Here is a 23652-nt window from a genome sequence, read left to right as displayed (position 1 = left end):
TAGATAGCAATCTTGTAAGATTTTACTGAATTCTGTCTCTTTTGAAGTCATGCAGAATGAAGACGTACAATAGAATGTAAAAAATGTGCGAAGCCCTACAAGTGATATCGAACAAACATCGCGTCGCAGTTCCCAACATGATTACCGACACGCAATTTGTGCTTGGGTGAGTACTACTATACCGGACGTGCTCATAAAAAGTACTCATATATTACCACAGATGGAAGAATAATAAAACAGAACATTACTAACATAGTCAATTTAAGTATTTCCGGAACAAGTCGGTCACAATGAAGTAAAAAAATATAATTACACAAACCCTATTGAACGTCAAGGGGATGATAATAGGAAGGTCTGAAGAATGTAAAGGATGTTATCAAAAAAAACCGGAAAGACATTGTTGTACCCGGTAACCCCACAAAAGATGTCTGTTTATTTCAATACCTGTTGAACCAAGATGGGTAAAGGACCTATCTCAGCTCAGACTGACGATGTTCCAACGGACATAAGGGTTTATTTATTTTTCTTTATTTGAATACCCTAAAGGCCCCGAGAGGCATTACATACGGGGGATACTATCCATATAGGGCATACGTCAATACGCATAAAAAATACCGCACTGAGCGAACAGACACAACTGGGCGAAAGATACATTTGTAAAAAAGAAGCAAAAAAGAAGAAGAAGAAGCGACAGGGAGTTACCACACAGCGCATTTCACACCCGTAGTACATTCTAATGCCAAGAAGTACACATGGCAGCCGAACATCAACGCTGCACTGGCAAGCAAGATACAACAGGGCACAAAAGAAGTATCAGTCGGAACTTTACACGTTCAGAAATTTGCGCAGGGCCGATTGGAAGTCAGACGGGTAATACCCCGCTACAATTTCGCGGGGTAGCTCGTTTCACTCGCTTACGGATAGCACAAAAGTGGAATTTTGGTACTTTTTGGTTCCTGCGAATATGGGCGAGACTTTACGATCGTGGTCAGTGCGATTGCACACATAATGAGCTGGAACAATATAAGCACACGAAAAAGATGTGACACCATGATAAAGAGAGTGAAAAAAGGTCAAAGGGAAGAATTTACGACGAGTGCTAAGGTCTGGAAGATTAAGAATCTGTTTTAATGCCGATACACTTTGGTATGGCGAGTACAAGCGCAGAATGAACCGGGAAGCCTTATTTCGAATGGACTCGATACAGTCGGACAGAATAGCTGTGTGAGGGTTCCAAATAATAGAAGCATAGTCGACCATTTTTGCGAAATTAACATCTACACAGGTTAAGAAAAATCTCCAAAAAATCGTGTAATTTTTCCGCAGCAGCATGGTTTTGTTCCAGCAGGACTACGTCCTTGGCCATCGTAACACTATCTCAAGTTATAATCAGTGCACGTCACAAAAATCAGTCGGCAATGGGCGGGTTTTGCACATTAAAAATGCTTTTCACAGGGTTAAACATTCAACTCTAACAAATAATTTGGAAAAATATGGCAGAAGTAGCAACTCCTAAATTCTTTGCGGGTTACCTTTCCTCTAGAAAAAAAGGGATAATCGAATATCACCATTCTTCATACAGTCACATAACATGTGGTGTTCCTCCGGCATCAGTTATCCGTCCGATTTTCTTTTCACTTTATCTAAAGATCTCCCCCATAACATACAAAACTCAACATACCAATGTATGCGGATGGCAACGCTGTGGTATTTTGTTGTGAATCTGTATCTGTATGATTCTGTATCTGATTCTGTATGCAATAAACCATACTAGCTGAATTGTACACTATCTATTCATGGTTTTTGAAAAGTCAATTTACCATAAATAAAGACAAAACTACATATGTCATCTTTCACTCAAGGAGAAAAGATACTGATGATAGTTTGTTTCGTGTGTATAGGGGTGATAAGCCAATTCAGAATGTAGCCTCTTTCAAATACTTGGGAGTTGTAAGAATTACATTGTAAAGATCAAAACCAAAACGTGTGTAAAAAACGTCCGCTTAGTTAATTCACGTTAACCAAAGCGCGGTCCTTTTCCCATTCAGCCTGTTACGAACTTTATAGTTCACTTTATTTAAGTGCCACAGTACTTATTGTACAAATGCCTGGGGCTTACATAAGAAAAATATTTTACGTCGTTATATCGATTACAACGGCGAGGGCTAAGAGTAATATCATTTTATACATTCAATCATTTTGTAAATGCAATTTTTCAGGAGTTCCATGCACTTTCTTTTTAAACTAATCAGGAATACAAAATATCTTTTTAGGAAACGCAAATATTAAACATAACTTTTCCGTGCCCTTTGCACGTTTTTCTATTTCGCTTCGAAGCACAAGGAAAGGATTCAATGCCAACGTAATCTTTCCAATCTCACACGTGTATTACGAAAGGATTATTGAGTCCTGCTTTATCAAAGTGTGGAATGATGTACCCATTCAAGTAAAAATTGCGAGGAACTTCAAATTGTCCTGCAAGACGTCTTATTTGGCTAAAAAAAGTACTTTAGTGATGCGATTGTAATTATCGTGGGTGTTTATCGTGCGTCAGATGTTTCGTTTCTGTCTCCTTTGGCCTTTTTCTGTTCATTTCTTTATATTCGACCCTCGATGGATACGTGCTACTCATTTGTAAGTGCAGTTGGTTTTGTATTTGGCCGGAAGCTAGCCTCGTGGTGGTCGGTCAAAATATTCTCAACATTTTTTCTTTTTTATGATAATAAAGCTCTTGATTGATTGAATGATTTGTTTGTTGATTGATTGACTGAATGATTGATTAATTGATTTATTGATGGTTGATTCATTGATTGATTAATATAATTGATTGATTGATTGATTGATTGATTGATTGATTGATTGATTGATTGATTGATTGATTGATTGATTGATTGATTGATTGATTGATTGATTGATTGATTTAGCCATCTGACAGTCTTCTTGTAGGATGGCAACAAAAACGTTCTTACTGCAGATGTTTTCTCTTGGTCAGTGCGTACTTCTTCGTTGCTAACGTATGACCAAGGAATCTTAACTGCTCGTGAGTAAACGGGCATTTCTTTGAATTTAGGGTAAGGCCAGCGTCCATCAAAACTTTCAGCATGGCTGGGATTCAACGCAAGTGCTCCATCAAAGGAAAAGCAAAAACTGAGGACGTCATCCAGGATTACAAGAGAAGTCTGCAATTTCAAACCTGCTAGAACTCTGTTCATGAAGCGTTCAAATGTTGCCGGCGCTTTAAATGGCCCAAATGGCACCACTTTAAATTCGTATAGACCATCTGGTGTGATACGTGCCACCTTCTCTCGGTCCAGCTGGTCAACCTCAATTTGCCGATACCCGGGTTTTAATTTATTCGAGGAAAAGTAACGGGTACGGCGGAGCCGATCAAGCGTGTTCTTATTGCGTGGAAGCGGTTAAACGTCCTTCTTGGTCCCTTTGTCTAACCGTCAGTTCTCCACAAAAAAACGGCAATGACTGTCTTTATCTTTCACAAACATTACCGGCATGGCCTAGGGACTGGCCGACGATCGAGTAACGTCGTCTTTAAGTACGCTGCGCACCTAATATTGGATAACTTCTCTCTCTTTCAGAGGAACACAGTAATGTGGTTAATGGTCGGGATGGGTGACATCGTCTGTAATGATTCTGTGTTTGGCAAAACTGGCTCCACCAACTTCGCCTTGTGCAGCGCTAAAGTCTCGGAATTCCACAACCAGCTGTAATGGATCACGGTGCTGTGAGGGTGGAAGCGGTGGGCCAATATTGACTCCGACGGAAGCATTCACGTCAAGTTCGCTTGTTACAATTTTCGGTAGTTCATTTACCCCAGGCTCTGAAGTGGGCGCAGCTTTTTTTTCTAGGTGAACTATAGCTATTCCTTGAGTTAAATGCTTCGGCTCGTTCTGGAAGTTTGTGACGAGAACTTCTGCATGACCATCACGATGTTCCGCAATGCATCGACCAGAGCCAATGTCTTTTTCTAGGAGTTTAACATGTTGTTTGAACAGAGCTTCTCTCTTGGTTGATGTGTCTGCCCGCTCAGACAAAAACACACTGGGCCAACGTAGCAGCTTCCCGTGATCGGCTACAATGCGCAGCGGCGTGGATGCCAAAAAATTCTCTTGAAGGGTTTAAGTATTTCGAAGAGTCAGCCTGCTCGCTCTCAATTCGATTATGCCTCTATATTCTGTCAAAAAGCTACTCCCGATAATAAAGTCTTTAGAACAGTCCACCAGGACGACGAATTTCAGTAGGCGGGCTTCACCATTGATGTAAACTCGGCAGTGCAGTGTCCGAAACGTGCTAAAGTGTCCTGAGGACAAGCCCACTGCGCCATTTTATATCGAAAGTTGCACGATAACTTCCCAATTAAAACAGCATATCTAGCCCCTGTGTCGAGGAGCGCCGTACCAACGTGGCCGTGGATACGGACGTCGAGATTATTTGAGGCGACAAGGGAATTACGACGCTTGTCGGCGCAAGAGTTTTTTTCTGCAGCGTTCATGGAGGCTTTTTCCCTATTTTCAACGTCGGCATCATCAGACCAAGGCGTTGCCGAACTTAGTTTTCCTTGTGAACAGGAGGGGACATGCTCTCAAGGCGGGAATGTCGAAGGGGTGAAGTAGGACAATGCGGAGACGGCTAACGGGATCCGTGATTTGCAGAGGGGTGCGGCGGAGAGTAGCGTGAAAGGTACTGCTCGATTTATCTAGGCTGCTCGCCATACCTTGGTGATGGATTTTTGGGACGGAAACCACAAAGAGCAACGTCCTTGTATGGGCACCAGCGGTAGACATGGACGGCTGCGCCGCAGTGGAAGCACAGCGGGTGGTTGTCAGAAGTCCTCCACACGTCAGGTTTTTGGAAGCCGCGCTGCTGTTGCTGAGGCGGTATCGCGTTGCTGAGGCAGTAACGCGTCTCGTCTCGTGGCGGAATGTCTCGGTGCTGTATGTCTCGGCGCGGAGTTCTCATGTCCCGGCCATAGCAAGCAACTGCGGTTGGACGGCGAAGGCGGCATAGGTAGCGGCAGGGCGCTCAGTTGCGACATTGACTGGACCATTGGGAATAAGTACTCGCTGCAGTTCTTACTGAACAAGCCGTAGATCTCAAAATCGGCAACAACTTGCGGAGCTCCTCTCGTGTAACATCGCGGAAGGTGTTCCGTATAGACCCCTGCAGAGCATGGTCTGTGGACGACTGGGAATGAAAAGCTGACACCGTTTGGGCAGCGCTAATTCTGGGATAATGGTCCCTTCTGTCTGTGAAAGTTTGCGTTATGTTCGTAGCTTCGGATACGAATCCGCCTACTGTTGTTGGTGAATTGCGGATAAGACCACCAAAGATCTCGCTTCTGACTCTCCTCCTCAATTACCGCCCCTTCTTTTCTTCGGTGTGATAAGGGTCCGCACACTTAGTCAGCCGCTGCACGTCTTCGACCAAGCTGGTTACCGTTTCGGAAGGGCCCTGGTTGCAGCATTAGAGAAGATCTTGAGACCTTTGGCGTCAGCATTGTTTTCTGAAGGATTACCTCAAATTCTCCATGGAAACTTACCGTCAAGTCAGCGAAGGCTCGTTGTTTTTAAGCCAGTGCCGGGCCATGCCTTCCAATAAAAAAAAAGCTTTGCTGGCACCGCTGCGCAGTCCATTAGTGTGGGGAGCCACTCGTTCGTATTCATAAATCCACTCACCGATGTCTTCGATGGCATTGCGTTTGAACGAGGCTTGAGTTTTTGAGTGATTGGCCAGTACAGAATTGGGGCATAGCGTTCCTCGGTTTTCGGCACCTGTGATGCTACCCTGGGGCGTGTCCAGTCCCTCGGTTCGTCTGAAAAATCTGAACTCTGGAGTTAACAGTTGCAGCCGCCTTCTTGAGCTTTTTTTTGGAAGACGCACCGACCCGGGCTGATGGTGTCCCGCCCCTTCACAACAAAATGTCACCGATGAGGCGATAGATACCAGTGGTCAAGGGATAGCACAGTAGGCTTTATTGTGCTGACAGCAGCGTCTGCGTGCTTGCCGTGTCCGAGTCCGAGTCGAAGCGTCTTCTTGCGCCGGTGAGATACTCATAATCCCATATGTTGGTTTAGTGATGATGACGACAGATGAACTCTGCAGGAGCTCACAGCGGCAGTTGGCACTGACGTGACAGGTGAAGTCGGCTTTGGTGCTGTGCTTACAGTTGCGGTGATATTACGTCGTATGTTTTAGTGCGGGAACTGAGCTTGTGAGTCGCATGGCCCTTTCCCTTTCTCCCTCATAATGTAAGTTACTTGAGCAAAGTTTACATTAAAAGTGGTGTCCGTATGCTATTATTCAATTGAACCAAACTTGTGTTTTGTCTGCATGGTCGCTTTGAACAATTATAAGATAAAACAAGTCATCAATCAATCAGAATAACTGCGAGTTGGGCTTGTTGGTATAGGTTGATAATGGAAAACAGCGCAAAAACAAAACTTGAGTTTTGTTTTTGCGCTGTTTCTCATCAATCAAATTTTTCACCGCGACTAGTTCAGCAATATCATCGCACGTAAAGATTGTCGTCCGATTCTCAACGCGACTTCTAGGATTACAGCCTGTAACAATAAAACTAGAAAATAACTGACAGTATCTACGACTGTACAAAGATTTCAATGAGTGCAGAATGGTTTTGTAATCCTAGAAATGCTTCGAATGACTGAAGAAATTCTTCGCTGCATCCATAAAAGAGAAATTACGGGAAGAAATTCGTTCTCAACCTTTTACGTATCTAGGTTGCGCTGTTTTAACAAATACTCCCATCACCTCACCACTCTTCTTAAGGATGCCGAGTGAAAATACCATGAAAATACCATGAGTGAAAAAAACGCTCGCCGATACAAAAGAAAAGTGCTCCACGCACCAAAAAAAGGGAGTTGTGGAAAACGAAGAGCCTTACTCACACAAACCTGTTGCTCCTTCAATAAAACTCGTGTGTTCAAAATAAGGCGTACCTACTTATGGTCATTCAAGTAATACCAAAACACTGGAAGTTTGCTTAATTTTTACGAGGAAAGTAAGAACCACAGTCCTATTCTGAAGTCCACAAAGTAAGACCTTGCAAAATGTGTCCAAGGATGAATGACGATGTGCGTTTTTGCGAAGCCAGATGTCTAAAATGCGTCATGGCTCTCCAAGTTTCAAAAGAACCTCGAGTATCCACATTCCTACGCTGCAACTTCACCAGAAAACAACAAAAACGATTGCTCCTTTCCGTGGACCCACACACGTGTATAGTTTCTATACAGCTTCCTAGCTCAATCGAAAACTTGGTTAAAAGGTCAAAATTTATTATTTTCTTAACTAAGATTTTGTATTCATTCCAAGCACAGCTGAAGCAAGAGGCGACGGAGTCACACTCTACGTGTTTGCGAATGTTACCTAGAAAAACCTAAACATTGACCCAAATTCAAGCGAAATATTCTAAAACATACTTTGTCAAATTATGACATAAAAATCTTCTTTGCAAGAGTACAAAAGCCACCAGAAATCAAAGTGGCGTCATTTATATCAAAGATTGAATACGTTTTGAAGTACTTTTGGACCAAAAATTACAAGGCCATAATTTCCCGAAACTTGAACCTAAATGCGGTTATAATCTTAGCACACAATACTGAGCAGGGTGATCATCATATAGCGTTTAAACCGCTGTTGTAAAATTCACATATTGAGTATGGCCTCATCTGGAATGCGTCATAGCAAACTTGTGAACTTCCATCAATGTCAAACAAATGGGAACCAATTTACGATGCGATTACCTACTAACCATCCTTTTTGTGGGCAAACGTTGACAATCTGAAAAACAAAAACGCTGCAGAAATTTATGGAATTGTCTACTAATGCGTAGCATTGTTATTCCGCTTGTCTAGATTGAGCTCCTTACAGCCAAATGTTTAGGTTTTTCTAAATTCCTTCCAACCAAACATCTGTATTTACCTTATTATAGTTATTAGCGCTGTTACATTCCCAAAATTTTCATTTTAATGTAAATGAAGGGCGTGCCACGGTTCGCCATTTTCACTATTTCTGGGTTTTTCAAACTTGTATCCTACCCATTGTCTCTATTTACGGTATCATATTGATTAAAGGGGAAACTTTCACAAAATCTGCATTTTTGTGAAAATACAGGGCGTTACACAGTTCGCCATTTTTGCATTTCTTTACAATCTGCATTACGAAATCCGCAATACATCTGCAATGTAAATTTGGGCTGTGATTCGCAGGCGAACGGGCGTTTAAATGTTTAATATTTTATAACAATTATTACCCTTTCATACATTCCCGAATTGTTTAACATCTTAGCCATTATCTTTATTTCCCGAAATTCAGCTCTAACCATACGTATGACTGTATAATGCGTTCTTATGACATATAATCCCATTGCCCTAAGGCAGATTGTCATAACTATAGGCTGGATTTCTAGGCATTAAAAAGCTAATTGTAGGCACCTAATATAAGCCGGCAAAGCAACGTTTAAGCCTCCAACATCGTAAATATATGCACAATCAATGTTTACATAAATTCAAGTAATTCAAACTGGAAACATGGTCGACATGTGCCTACCACACGAAGGCGCCAAGAGTTGAACACGACCAATTGGTTGTCTCGTAAAAATTCTCAACTAATTGTTAATCATTATCTTAATTTAAGACGTGCAGTTCTCACATTCAAATTCAATGGCCACTGTTGCGTGCTCGAGCGCGGAATAAACTGAAGCAGGCAAAAAAAAAGAATTTAGGGCTAGGGCTAGCGACTAAAACAGAGCGACTTTATCTGAGCTTGACAGAATTTGATTAAGACGCACCGGAACAGACACAAAATTGAACTCAAGAAAAACTACGATTTATCAAAAAATTAACACGTTCTCCCATGAGGACTCTGAGGTACAACTCTGGCACTTTTCTCATATATAGTGATATCTGGATTGAACAATCAAGACGTTTCACCACTGGCATATACATATCCGCACACTTGACGAGTATTTTTCAAACGTTGTTCAGCAGCAGAATGAATTGTTGCTAGAAAAGCACTTTTAAATGCACCGGCGCAGTGCTGTTTCGCGTTTGGCTTTTCAATACAGGAATGATCTACTCACAAACCTACGTTCGACGCTGAATCGTTGCGCTGAAAAGGGAGCGGGAATATACTGTGCTTCTACATACGAGGACGCGACTGCTTAGGTTCTAAAAAATCCGTTTGTAGGGCACGAGGAACGCAGTCTAATTATCACTGTGAAAACTGTGTATATAATAGAAATATAACACCACATCGTGATTTTTACATGCATGCCAATAAACGGCACCAGCACGTTTACCCTGCCTATTGCGGAAGAAATACCGATAGCCATTTGGACATGCAGTATACAATTCAGATGCTGAAGTATACGACGTCTCTGTTAATAGTGTAGCGGTAAAAGTTACGCCAAACGTTTCAAGTAGTGTTGCCATGTCATCTAATTTATCTGTCAAAGACCGCACGTTTAAAGGAGAAAAAAGGAAACGACATAGTGGGTATTTTCGTGTTTACTAATGGTTGGATTTCGGTGGGTTGAATTCCCCTAATTTGGTTCTTGCTTGGAACGCACGGAATATGCGTTCCGTGCGTTCCAAACAACATGTACAAGATTTTTAGAAACAAAACCGGAAAACGTGTTCTGTTTTGGAACCATGCGTGATGACAAAAAAGAATACTGCTGTGCAATGAATTCACTTATGCATCACCCCGGGCATAGTCTACGTCAAAAATTCAAAGCACCAGTAACTACCCTAATGGCACCAGAAACTACTTCTACATTTCACCCGCATTGGTGTGCGGTAACTTTTTTATTAAACATCACACACAGGCTGCGACGGCCGAGTTTTCGTCCTCTGCACCCGCCCGCGCCAGGGAAAATGACCTTAGGCTACGCGCGCCGCGGTGCGGCGGAAAACGGCAAAACAGCCTCTTCGGAATTACGCTCCCTCCGGGCGATTGGAACGCCCGGAGCAACGGCGCGCCGCCGGTAGCCGATCGCGGAGGCCACGCGCCTTGGCAGCGCTGCTTGCTGCGAAGCTCCAACCTCCCATTCTAGCCACCGTTCCTTCACCAAGGGTGGTCGGAGTTGGTACTGGCGACACTTTTGAAGCGTTGGGTACAGTAGTACTAAATATAAATATTCTAGAAAGGAACGATGAAACACATCAGCCATAATAAACCTATTTTTTAGCCCTCTGAAATGTAGTCAGGAGGGGTAGACTCACTCCCCCCTCTCCACGCGTGTATTTTAAAGACAATAGTTTGTCTTGGGCCAATTAAACGCAGAAATTTTGGTCACTTTGTCTGTCTGTCTGTCTGTCTCTCTGTCTGTCTGTAACTCCCCGCCAAAGTGAAACAGAAGCTTCGCAATAGTCTTTATACCCACAGCCTAATCGAAATGAATAAGTCAAATGTGAATCTTCACACTTGTCAACATTGTTGAACAGGAACAACACATTACGAAAATATAAATACGAAAATTAATACATAAGTGATATTTGAAGTTTTTCCTAAAAAAATGATGGATGCTTGTTTTGCGAAAGCAAATCAAATACTATATCAACGACAGAAAACCGTCGCCTGCTGTTTCCAGCGCTACCTCCTGGCGGCATTTTAGAAATAAGACGACAATAACCCGCCGCGGTGGCTCAGTGGCTAAGGCGTTGCGCTGCTGAGCACGAGGTCGCGGGTTCGATTCCCGGCCGCGGCGGCCGCTTTTCTGATGGAGGCGAAAAGCAAAAACGCCCGTGTGTACAAGATTTCGGCGCACGTTAAAGATCCCCAGGTGGTCAAAATTAATCTGGAGCCCTCCACTACGGCGCGCCTTATCGCCTGCGTTGCGTCGGCGCGTTAAACCCTACAATCAATCAAGACGACAATAGCAACAAAAGGGTCCACTAGATGGGACCCACGTTACGCTTTGAAAGCCCGTGCAGTAGGGAATAAATGTTGTAGTAGGGCCCAATCCACGCGCGTCTCCACCGTACGGCACTAGAATCGAGACACCCGACTTGGAGCAGTAGAAAGCGGTAAATTTAAATTTATTTGAGCAAACCTCTATCGTGTTATCTTGGGAGGAACCAGACGGGAAAGGAACAGCATGGGAGGTGAGCGAAGACAGGCCTTTACTTGGCAGGAGCGCCAGTCGACTTTTTTCTTTCGGAGACACTTGCAACGAAAGGAGCAGATATGCGGCCAGTTTTCGCTTGTATCACAACAATAAAATATTTTTTGTAGTTATGTGGGAGATCAAAAGCCATACGGGAATGTCGATTTAACAATTTTGTATGCTTTCGTTGATATTCTAGACTGCTGGCTTTCTTCTCCGTATTCATTCTACGAATTCCTCAATCCAAACACCTTCCTCCATTTTTATTTATTTATTTTATTTAATACATACTGCAGACCATGGCTAGGTACAAGCAGGGGGGCACAAGAAGATAAAGTGCAGAAAAATACAAACAATACAAGCAAACAAGGCACTTATACAGGGAGTAATTCATTCCACTCTTGTATCGTACGCGGAAAAAAAGAATATTTGAAGGTGTCAGTAGCAGCAAAATATGGGGTGAAAGCGTTCGGGTTGTGATGTCTAGTAGGTCTTGTTGACAACGGTGACAAAAACGGTGATGGGTCAATTGACAGTGCACCTTTGCTTAGTGAAAAAAGGAAATCAAGGCGGAAGCACTGTCTCCTGGATTCGAGGCTTGGGATATTGTTAGTAAGCATTATTTGTGAGGGAGAATCAGTGCGGGAGTATTTAGAGTAAATAAACGTTACTGCTTTTCTCTGAACTCTTTCTATTTTAGGGATGTTGTGATTAGTGTAGGGGTCCCAGACGATACAGGCATATTCGAGCTTAGGTCTAATAAAAGTAAAGTAGCTGAGGAGCTTGACGTTAGAAGGGGAATTTCTGAGTTTGTGTTTTAAGAAGCATAGCTTACGAAAGGCAGATGAGCAAATATTGTCAATGTGTAAATTCCACGAAAGATTGCTGGTTAGTGTGACACCGAGGTACTTATGACTGGTGACTTGTTTCAATGGCGATGTTCCTAGTGTGTATTGGTAGTCGTAGGGAACTTTCTTTCGTGTTATGCGAAGATACAGTGTTTTGTCGGCGTTCAACACCATACCCCAGTTCTTGCACCATTCAACTATATTAGTAAGATTGGTATTAAGTTCGCACTGATCAGCACAGCATGAAACATCTCGAAACATTTTATTTATTTTATTTCGGGCTTTTAAGTGCATACGTTTGTTTTGTTACAAAGAATAAAGAGTGGAACGAGTTTATGAGGGGCTTTAGGTGCTCATTTGGAAAATAAAACCACCAATAAATTTCTTTTCGTTTTCGCCTTCTTCACTTTATGTCGCGCTATGGGCGGTATGTAATATTGCATTTTTATATTTTTATATTCTCTCACAGCCCATCAAATGAGAAGTGTTTAGAGTGTACCTCTACAAAGCATGAAATTGTGGGTCGCAATGTAATATCTCGTAAATAAAAAGTTCAATCGCCATCACGCGCTTAGGTATTCAAAAATCATTTATATTACCCGAATAAGCATCGCGAGAGGTTTTCGTGTTCTTTCGCACATATTAAAGAGTAACACTATTCTGGCCTAGAATGTCTTAGAAATAACTAGGTTTCCGCCCTGGGTTGTTCGGGCCGCACAGATATTTGAAGGAATATGTCATTTTTAGATATGCGTAATGAAAAAGTAAGGAAAGTTAAACTTATACGGCTTTTCCTTGAATCCGGTGGTTGTATATTTGGCGTTGTCAACTGTGTATTTGTTTTTGTTTGTAAAGCCAGTGATTTTCAATACCAAGTTTTTACTATTAGCTTACAATAGCCTTCCAGAACTGTAGGAACGCCATAAAAAATTCAACGCCTTTCGCGAAATATTCCCTCCTTTTCCATAGGGGTGAGGTTACCCAGGTTGGGAGTATTGTTTTCATACTACATAAAAACAGGTGGCGTAGGCATGTATATTTAGGGTTGCTGCCGTTTGCTCAGAAAGAGAGCAAGGAACAATGAGGTAGCTTTGCAAGCACCCGGTCCGCACAATATCAAAATTCAAACAATGCCTGAAGGAGCAGCCATAAGGGCGAACTTGATGGTTCTACTAAAGATTGCGCATAGGGGCAGCCTTTGAGCGGAGTTATCAACCACAAAGCTTTATGCGATACTTTTGAAATGCGGTGCGCCATACTTTTGTCTGTACTTGGTCTTTCGTTTGGGCTTAGTGTCGCACCGCCATCGTTCAAGGACCTTATTAGGGTAAGTTTTCTGTTTTTTCAAAGACTGAACAACCGCTAGTGAAGACGGTTTTTTCCAAATGAACGACATTAGATTTTGCTGCGTGACACAAGCTTACTGGCATAAACAAATGAGATGCAAGCACCAAAATATCAACTGGAACTCACGGACTCCAAACTAGATACTGGCTAATGAATGCCAATTATTACTATGGTTTACGACTTTATTATACGTTTTGCTGCCACTCAAATATTTTATGTGAATATTAAAACATAAATGAAGTAAATATACATGCAGTACATCGGCATCTCTCCACAATATGGCAAATGTGACGCTTATCACACTTTTTTGCCCCTTATCAAGTGCAAAATAATTCAATTCGGAGCAACGTTTTTGAGATAAGTCTTTATTGTTCTGATACAGTCGCCGAAACCTACTTATTTGCTACCTTCTGCAAACTCCCTAACCAAAAACTTGTATAATCGCCATAAATTGAAAACAAAAAAAACTCCCTTAATGAATGCTCATTTTTCTAACCAACACTCTTAACACGAGGGAAATGAGTAACAGTCGAGGAATTACTTGTAATGCGGCAGCTGTTTGAGTACCCGTAATAAGACATGTAATTGATACCTCTAATAAATATTCTAAATTTGTCGCTGAAACCACAATTTTTCCCAATACGTTGACGGCTAGGATGGATGCTGCTGTTACAATAGCCATGATAAGTCATCCGCAAAATGTTTGAATCACTTGTACTGGCTGCGTTTCCCAGATCATAGTGTGGAACCTCGGTATAATGTTGTTTTCATGTGTTTCTTAGTTACGGAGGCTTCCGCAATTTTAAAATCATAAATTCTTGGGTGGGCTGGGATCTTCAGGGTACAGGCAAAATGTCGCCATGAGAAGAACAGTGCGCCTATAGTGATTTTTGCAGGGCCAAAAATATCAGCAAAAGTGATTTTTTCCACAGAAGGGGAGATTTGTCAATTGTTCTAAGTTATACATTTATGCAGTTTTTTAGTTTAAAAATGTTTGAAAAATGTGACACGTGACCCCAAATATTTCTTGGTTTTTTATACGTTAAGGGCGTAAAATTTTGTGGATTCCTATGGCACACTTAATTTTGGAAGACAGGCCTCGATTGCTACCTGTTGTAACACTAACCTGATGTGCGCTGACGAGAACGCTGTACGTTTTGCCAGACGGCTGCAGTTTTCTTCAACTGAGTACCACGTTTACTAAAGTATTGCTTGAAGGGATTGTGCATGTATCTCTGTGTAATCAGCCGTTATCATAACTCGTGTAACAAAACTATGAGACAGCCCAGCCGTGTGGTTCACCAAAAGTTGTTTCACACAAGGGTACCGAAAACGCTTCCCAAAAGTTGTTAGTTGAAGTCCATTCTCGACGATTATCAAATTTTGGGGCTAAAATCAAATTCCAGAGATGACGGACAAACGCCTAAATACTGGAACAACTTTTTACAATGTGTTCCAGCGGCTAACACCTCGGGAGCTATTGTTTTGTGAATATCGTGTCCTATAAGTTCTATCTCGGGAAAAAAGGCAGCGCATTGCAGTTGTTTGTTTCTTCAGTGCGAAAGTAAGCCAAAGAAACAAGAAACTCTGCGTACGCCTGAGATATTCGAGCGAAGTATTTCGCTCAAGCAGGCTTTGATGTTTGGTTTGCGCGCATTGAATAGCTGCCGTGACCTCTTACATCCAGGGATAAGGCACGGAACAATGGCAGATATCGTTATGTGGTGTTCTCACTCGATCTGTGAGAGGTCAGCAGGCGATCATTTCATCAAGGCGATATTACTTACCTTAAAGCACCCAAGAAAGTCCTCTTCTGTTACTAGAAGCACTTCTTTGCTACCAAAGGGTGTGCCCTTCTAGTGCCGGGTTGTAATGTAGCCTTCATATCAACAGTCAAGTGATCTTATGGTTTTTACACCAAAACAGATGCACAGTGGCACTCCGGGTTGCTGGTCAGCTACGCGGTAGTACCAGAAGGAAGTAACGCCGCAACTGGAATTTTACATCGCAAAGTTTTCAGTTCAATTTATTTTTAAAAAATTGTTTCATTTTTTTGTTATGAAACTGATTGTTATAATCCCGTATGTACTGCAGAACTGGCTAATACGCAAATAAAAATTTCGGTTTCACCTGGTCATATTTCCTTAACCATGTCGGAGAAGGCCTGCATATGTTCGATATTGGTATTTATGTAAAATTTGCATTTCAGGAAAATAGGTTATAACATGTTTTGGGTAAAATTCCTTGTAAACAGATATGGAATTCAATGTGAACTTAGCTTGCGAACAGTACCGTAGCAAAAAAATAAACTTTCAACGTTAAGAGGCACAGGCATAGAGCTTCTACATTGACCCTCTATATCATTGCTTTAACTACGGGAATTGACATTAGGTGGGTAAAGTCAGGAAATTAATTTGATTGTATAGATAGGTGCAGGAATTGGAGAGAACCGGGTAGACTGAAGTAGACTAGTAAACCATGTAGGCGTGTTGGGCGTCGGTAATTGTTTGAAGTTGTCTAAGGAGTATCTCTTGTTCTTTTCTGGTGTTATCTGATTAGGGGTTGTAGTTGTCGTGTCAGTGGATAGTGTTGGGTAAGATCTGCGTCGACTGGGAGTGGTTGCCACGTATGCTCACACTCTTCCTGTGGTGTCCAGTGGGCTTGTTCTTGGGCCAATGTGGGTACCGTCTCTTTCCTGCGAAGAGTAGACTGAGCAAGAGTTTATATGATGATGGCGTTCTTCGGAGGGAGTCGTTGAAGAAGAGCCCTGAGAGCTTGCTTTAAAATTCTACCGACACTGAAAGCTCGGTACGCTTTTGGATACTCAAAAATATTTACTTCACCTATGTCGTGGCATGGGCAAAGGCCATCTCTTACGCCTGCGGGGTGTTTGATGAGTGTAGAGCCAGACGTGTAATTTCAGCTGCTCCCTGGGTGACGATCATGAGTCTTACTCTGTACTGGGCATGCTCCGCTGCTTCTGTTTAGATGGCGTTGCTTGGCCTCCATACTGGTTTTTCAGTGCAGTTGCTCTTGCTTGCGCCTTTCCTTATGATAGCGGGCCACAAATTTCAGGGAATTGGTCGTACCACAATTCGGGCTCTTAAGTAAGGCAGACGTTTACCCCACCGTCTGTGGTGTAAGGTGCGACGCATCAAAGATTGTACTGTTTCCTTCCTGGAATGTTTCACCGAAGTCTCACTTTCTGCCTTTTTAGGTGCACCTCGAAATCATGACAGCATTGTGCAGTGTCAAGGGCGTAATGCAAACCATTGAGGTGCTTGTGGTGAGCGCAAGGGCTTACGGGCTTTTCCTAGAAATGCAAAAAGCGTTTTCGCTCCGATGCCTTGAAAAACACATAAGAAGGAATGCGGAGGGTGCTGAACACAAGGACGAAATAAACGAACCATGTCTTGCTCTCTGAGCACAAGGCCCTGGTTTGCCCTCCTGCGTAGCATTTGAGCAACCTGTGCCGTGCAATATTGTAACCAACGCCGCAATTTTTAGTATTCGCTTTGTGAGTCATTGCCAAAATTTCGATTTACGGGGTAGGATTGACAGGTCTCCTGCAAAGACAGATTGTGATGTTGTGTGCTTAGTCTATGTGACCTTCCCGTACTAAGATGAGCTCCCACGTTTGCGGTGTACAGTCTAAGTCAACGTGTTTTGCATATGTGTAAACTAGGTCTGCCACCCTTCGAAATTTGTACTCTTTGACACAGCTGAAACCTTGGTAATTCAGACGGTTCAATAATTCGAAGAGATGCTCGTACTTGATGTTGGAGAAGTCGAGTAAGTAATTGGAAATTCTACCAAGGCTTTAGTAAATATGGCCGATCAAGGCCTGTGGCCTATCAAGGCTGTGGTATAGTACTTCCCCTTGCGTCGTTCCAGGACTGACGTGTTGTATTGAGGAGTATTAGATGTCACCAAGGATCTGTGTTCTGGCATTCTGTCCCGCAAGAAATCCTTAATGTCGAATCTTTTCCTCCTCCATTTACTGAAGGAAACCGGGATTACGGGAGTTTTATTTATGCGGGCAAAAATGGGGATGTACGTTTCACTCCCATAGACACCCTCGTGTTCAGAACACAGAAGAAATTTTGCAGTATTCAGGACTGCACATAAAAATGCAGAATTTTAAAATGTAAATAAACAACCCGTAGCGATTGAGTCGTCTAGAGGTTTTTTTCTGTAAATATTGTTTCAGGATTCGTTTGATCAGGCAAGCGTTGCAGGCGTTTTCTTAAACCGTACACCTACTGGTGATGGCCATATACTTGAAAGCATTCGGTAATTACTACCCTTTACAATTCAGGGTGAACAAATATAGACCCTATCAGATTTGTTTGATTAGGCAAGCGTTGCAGGCGTTCTTTTAAACCGTACACTCTAGTGCTGGCCATGATTTCACAGCACGCGGTAATATTTATTGTTTACACTTCACGGTGAACTAATATAGACTGTTTCAGGAGTTGCTTGATTAGGCAAGCGTTGCAGGCGTTCTCCTAAACCGTACACCTACTGGTGATGGCTATGTATTTGACAGCAGGCGGTAATATTTAACGTTTACGTGAAAAATATAGACTATTTCAGGATAGGTTTGATTAGGCAAGCGTTGCAGGCGTTCTTTTAAACCGTACACCTACTGGTGATGGCCATGTATTTGACAGAAGGCGGTAATATTTAAGGTTTGCAATTCACAGTGAACAAATATAGACAGTTTCAGGAGTTGTTTGATTAGGCAAGCGTGGCAGGCGTTCTCTTAAATCGTACACCTACTAGTGATGGCAATGTATTTGACAGCAGGCGGTAATATTTAACGTTTCCAATTCACGGTGAATAACTATAGACTGTTTCAGGATTTGTTTGATTACGCAAACATTTTAGGTGTTCTCTTAAACCGTACTCCTATTGGTGATGGCCATGTATTTGACAGAAGGCGGTAATATTTAACGTTCACAATACACGGGGAACAAATATTGGCTATTTCAGGATTTGTTTGATTAGGCAAGCGTTGCAGGCGTTCTCTTAAACCGTACACCTATTGTTGATGGCAGTTTAATTTACAGCAGGCTGTAATTTTTAAAGTTTACAATTCACGGTGAACAAACATATACTGTGTCAGGATTTGTTTCAATAGGCTAGCGTTGCAGGCGTTCTGTTAAACCGCACACCCACTAGTGCTGGCCATGTATTTCACAGCAGGCGGTAATATTTAACGTTTGCAATTCACGGTGAACAAATATAGACTGTTTCAGGAGTTCTTTGATTAGGCAAGCGTTGCAGGCGTTCTCTTAAACGGTACACCTAATGGTGATGGCCTTGTATTTGACAGCACGCGGTTATCTTTAACGTTTACAGGTCACGGTGAACAAATATAAATTGTTTAAGGATTGGTTTGATTAGGCAAGCGTTGCAGCCGTTATCTGAAACAGTACACCGGCTGGTGATGGACATATATTTGACAGCAGACGGCAATTTTTTAACGTTTAGAATTCATGGTAAGGAAACTAATTCTAACACGTAAAGGAATTCCGGCGAAATGCTGGAGTCGTCTCAACTGCGAAAGGTCATTTCGTTTGTTTTGGACAGTTTTGCTTGTACATGAATGACAGGCGGTTCTGAAACCATACTCTCTCCACTTGTGGTTATGTACGGAGAGCAGGCAATAATTCTGTAGAGTCGAAACATCAGTGTGAGTTAATTCTTTTAAATAAATCAACTGTCCCTACCCTTGAGCGGCGTTTCTTCCCAAGGTCTCACGAATGATTTCGGAAGGCAGTGCTTAAAAAGGCCCGGCATGTGGCGAGTAGTTACAGTGAGGCCGTATTGATAATTTCTGACGTGTTGAAAAGTAAGTCCTGAAAGTAGCTCCTTTATTACAAGTGTCAAGATACAAGCATACCATCGACTTTTTTTAACTGGTTAAAAATAAAGTACAACTGACAGCCGTGCCAATTATGAAATAATATATTGTTGTTTACAAGCTGCAATCACCCCCAAATATAAGGGGCGATAGAAACTGAATGATTTCACGTTACCTTTCATGCGCTTTTCGTTGTTCAACATTTAAAGCAAATTTGTTCTAATTTTATGGGAGTCTGTATTGCTTATTTTCTTTGCCAAACCTAATTCGATCTTTAAAAACATGTCGGTGTTGTAGAGCAAAATATGGTGGAATTTAGAGCAAAACATTGTTATTACAATACGTAAAAAAAATATAAAATGCATGTACAATATTCAGGCGTAGATAAAATTGCATATAAAAATAACAGGCCCTTTAGGGTACTGTAGGAATTCTGAAATGGAGAATTATATATTCCCAATAATCCTGCAATGTTTCCATTTATATTAATTGCAATTCAAAAAAATATGAGTGTCATTTTGGAGGCAAAATGTGCGTAAATAGTGCACATTATCAGATGTGTTTTAAGCAGCTGATTTTGATCAGTTAAAAGGCAAACAGATGCTCCAAATAGTGGACAAAATGCTTTTAAATTCCACCTAGCCACGAGCATGGTTTCGATATTGTTTAGTCTCGTTCTCATTTAGGTTCAATTTGTTGACTTCAGTGGGTGCGAGCGCCCGCGCATATCTCATTGTTTTGTCCTTTTAACCAAAATACAGTTGTTAGTCAGCCCCCACCCTGTGCTTTTCCTTTTTTTGTTTTTCATGTGTTGGCTTTGTACTACATTACAACAACTTCCTTAAAACTCGTAAAACGTTTGCGAAGTATTGGAATTTTGGTAATGATATTGCATAATTTTCCCTCAATAAAATTTTGCAGAACCATAACACCTCTACCTGATGTACGTGGTTCCACAAACTGTCATTGCGGAAAAAGCTGTTGTGAATGGTCCCCAGAAAACTCAAGTCATAATCATTTCTTTTGCAGTCTTTGAGTACGAAAGAGGCAATATGGCTGTACGTTCAAAGTTACCCAGCTATGATACATCAAAAACAAGTGCTATGCGTCAGGTATATTAAAAAATCATTGACGCGAAGTACGTACAACTTTATACGGTACTACCGACTGCGTGGCTATGAGTAAGTACCCTTTGTAAGGTTCATTTTTGTATAGAAAAACGTCTCCACATCTCCCTGTATACGTAGAGTTGCCTAATACTCCTTATATATGATCTTTACCAATCTTTCATCAGCTTTACTGTACTGCGTACTTAAAGATGTACTTCCCATGTCACCTGTTAGCAACTATTTCACATCTTCATTATCTCAGAAAGTAAAGCACGTCGCTTCCCGTTGCCATTTATTTGCAAATCCATTATACCTGTGCAAGGGAATACCCACACAGGTTCTTTTTAAGTATTCAGTGGTGACTGGACCTTGTACCTGTGCCAATAGCTAGAGAAGGGTGCTTGGAGAAGGAACAAACATGTAGTCTTAAGAGAACACAATACTCATCAAACTACAAATGATTACACGCGAAAGCAGTTCACACCTAAGATTCCCGTTAAATATATATGCATAACAGAGCGATATACCACTTCTCAAGCAAACACAAAAGAAAGTTCCCACCAAAAGTTCAGAGCAATAAGGCGTTGTCCACACGGCGTCGTGGGTTCTGCTGACGATGCGAGGCGAGGCGTCGCGAGACTACGCTGGAATCGTCGAGCATGCCAGAACGTCGACGAGGAAGACGCACCGTGGCCCTTATTGACAATGGTCTGCTCGGTCCCCACTTACGATCGGACGCCCTGTAGCAGCGGGCAGGGGGGGAATCCTGCCACTGCCGTTCGACGACGGACAGCAGGCAGCAGGTCGTCAAAGGGCGGAGCACGCCAACGTTCCACGCTTCCACGAGTCAGGAGTCACGCCTTAGCCTCATGGTGCCGAGGGGCCAGGTAGACCCTTCTCGAGCTCAGGTCCCAAAACCCGGGAGAGCTTCGACTCTTTCACTTGGACGTCACGTTCATCGAACCTGCTTCGTCTCCTCCTTCAGGCGTTCTCCCCCGTTCCAGCCTGGCCTAAGCAGCTCCTTCCTTGTGGCCACTAACCATTGGCCCACCACACGCAACCTCCACGCAACCACACAGAGGGCAATTCCTGCAGCCCGCATTCGCACCACGAGCCCTATGAGTGCATGTTTTCGCGACGCCGTCTTCGCCGTCGTCGTCGTCGCACCGACCTTTCCACCTCACAAATGCCCTCCTTAAAGAACCTTTTTTGACTACAAAACTACATAGGGAGGTAAAAGAAACCCTCGCTAACGATCGTACCAGCGGATCCAGTACACAGCATCGCCACACACGTGAGCACCATCACGTACACTCACAGTCGCCCAGCAAGCGTCTTTCATGAGTAGCCATTAGCTGACAGTGTTACATTAGTAAGCCAACACAAAAACTAAATGACTATATTTACCCCTGAAAAACATGAGGATTTACGGTCTAAAAAGCACCCCGAAAGGCTACGTTCGCGCCAAGCCTACCTGGGACCTCCAGCGGGAGCGGCTACCAAGGGGTAGCCACCGAAGAAACCAGTCGGGACGCGCGGAGCCCACGCCATCCGAGGAGTGATCGCGCGCATGGAACGCCGGCACCGAAGCGAAACGAGAACGGCTACCACCGAGTCGCGGCTACGCAAGAGTGCGACACGTCAGCGCCGACGACCGGGGTAGGCCAGTCCAGTAGGGACGCAGTCGTAAAGGACACAACTAGGGAGTTGTTGAGGGAAAGTCATTAACTAGGACGATGTAGTGAGTGGATATGAACTAATGGTGTAGGACTTTATTGTAGACATTTTTGGGTTTTGAGTTGAATTGTGTTTTGGGAGTGTTGGAGGTTTGAGTATTCATAACTTGTGTGTAGTTTAATTATTGAGTGCTTTGCGTTGGGGGTTTTCGAGTATGCGTTAAATGTGCGTTTTGCAAAACACGTCAACGGCTTTCCTGCGTCCATCTCTGAGCTGGTTAAGACTACCCCACCATCCGTTCACGTGACAACACGGACAATCTGCTTTTCGAAATATGTCCCTAAGATTGAGCTGGTTTGGATAAGTTCTCGCAGTGGAGTCCTGTAACTTGGAGACGGCCACAACGGATTCATGTTATAATCTGGCTTTGCGGGGAGGGAGTCTGATATAAGGAAATAAAGAATGGAGATAGTGGAAGCACCGCAATATACATCTATCGCTGCAAATGGCTCTATTGAGGATATTTGATATTTATATGATATCGTCGAGCGCCCTATTCGCGTTCGCATAAGGATATGAGCAATAGGCTTATATCATTATATATTAAACTTTGGTACACCATCTAGGGAGATTGTTCATGGGTACATTATGAGGTGGTCCCTTCCTCTCAAACTTTTCACCTGATGACTGGCACTCAATTTGTCGACATTCTTTGCAGTCACAAGGATCGTCTCTATGGAATTCTTGCCCCACCAGCAAGCCGTGGGGTTGGTCCCACGCTGACAACGTACAAAGACCCAAGTAAGCGAATTTATAAGTATACTGCAAGGATGTGGCACTGAGCATAGGTGCACGCAAAATATCCTTTGCCAGCAGAAATTCCAGAAATCATCCTTGCTGATGTAAAAGGGTACATTGGCAATATGTTCGGTTTTATCACAACCCCTACTAAATTGGTAATTATGCTGATTGAAAAAAAAAGAACTCTAATTTCTGCGTTTCTCGTGACACAACAGCCACCTACTTTGTAAGCTTCTCATTCGTATTATGCAAGAAATGTAACAAGGAATAACAATCTCACAAATTCCCTGTATGGTTGTATGGAGCCCAATTGATTTATCAGAGCTGAACAACAAGAACTTCTAAAACAGTCATTGTAAAACGTATAGTGTAAACCACGCTCCAAGAAGTTATTAGAGCTGCGTGGCTCGATCAAACTGTCCTGCAGTATTACCTTATAAGTGATACCACTAATGTTCGGTTGCGGGAAGAAACATTGTACACAATACTCACCCCGATGTTCGATTTCAATTTTGCAAGGAGTCTTAGCTATATATATTATGGGTGTACGTAGCACAAGCTCTGCAGCAATTTAAAAAGTGCACGTAATGAATATGGGACAATATCATTCAATGGCATGGCCTTTTTTAGGTAATTGTTATGTTGGCATTTTTATACAGCTCGCATTCCGCTGAACGTCAGTATAAAAATTAGGCGAAGTTTTCTATGCCTCACTGAAGGCGACATTGCACCAAAATGTACTGCAGGAAATGCAAATTTCTCTGACGATGGTAATGGTCGTCGGGAAAGTGATAGACGGTTGAAAGGTGAGACGGCTTTCTCTGGTCGAAAGCCCAAAGTCCAAGTCCAAAATTCAAATCG

General features: G+C 42.6%; 1 protein-coding gene across 1 annotated transcript in view; it reads left to right on the top strand.

The window, feature by feature from the left end:
- The first annotated feature begins 13111 nt into the window (after positions 1-13111).
- Positions 13112-23652, top strand: part of LOC144151759 (uncharacterized) — a 47853-nt gene continuing 37312 nt past the window's right edge. Inside the window, exons 1-3 of the mRNA XM_077682893.1 lie at positions 13112-13315; positions 20234-20385; positions 22709-22791. Coding sequence (XP_077539019.1) covers positions 13232-13315; positions 20234-20385; positions 22709-22791 — 319 coding nt within the window. The 5' untranslated portion in view covers positions 13112-13231. The remainder of the gene's footprint in view (positions 13316-20233; positions 20386-22708; positions 22792-23652) is intronic.

This window comes from Haemaphysalis longicornis, unplaced genomic scaffold, assembly GCF_048455015.1.
Source record: "Haemaphysalis longicornis isolate Haplotype H1 unplaced genomic scaffold, Haemaphysalis longicornis Haplotype H1 scaffold_9, whole genome shotgun sequence".
NCBI classification, from domain to species: Eukaryota; Metazoa; Arthropoda; class Arachnida; order Ixodida; family Ixodidae; genus Haemaphysalis; species Haemaphysalis longicornis.
The sequence above is the reverse complement of the archived record's forward strand: the minus strand, read 5'-3'. Positions and strand labels throughout refer to the sequence as shown.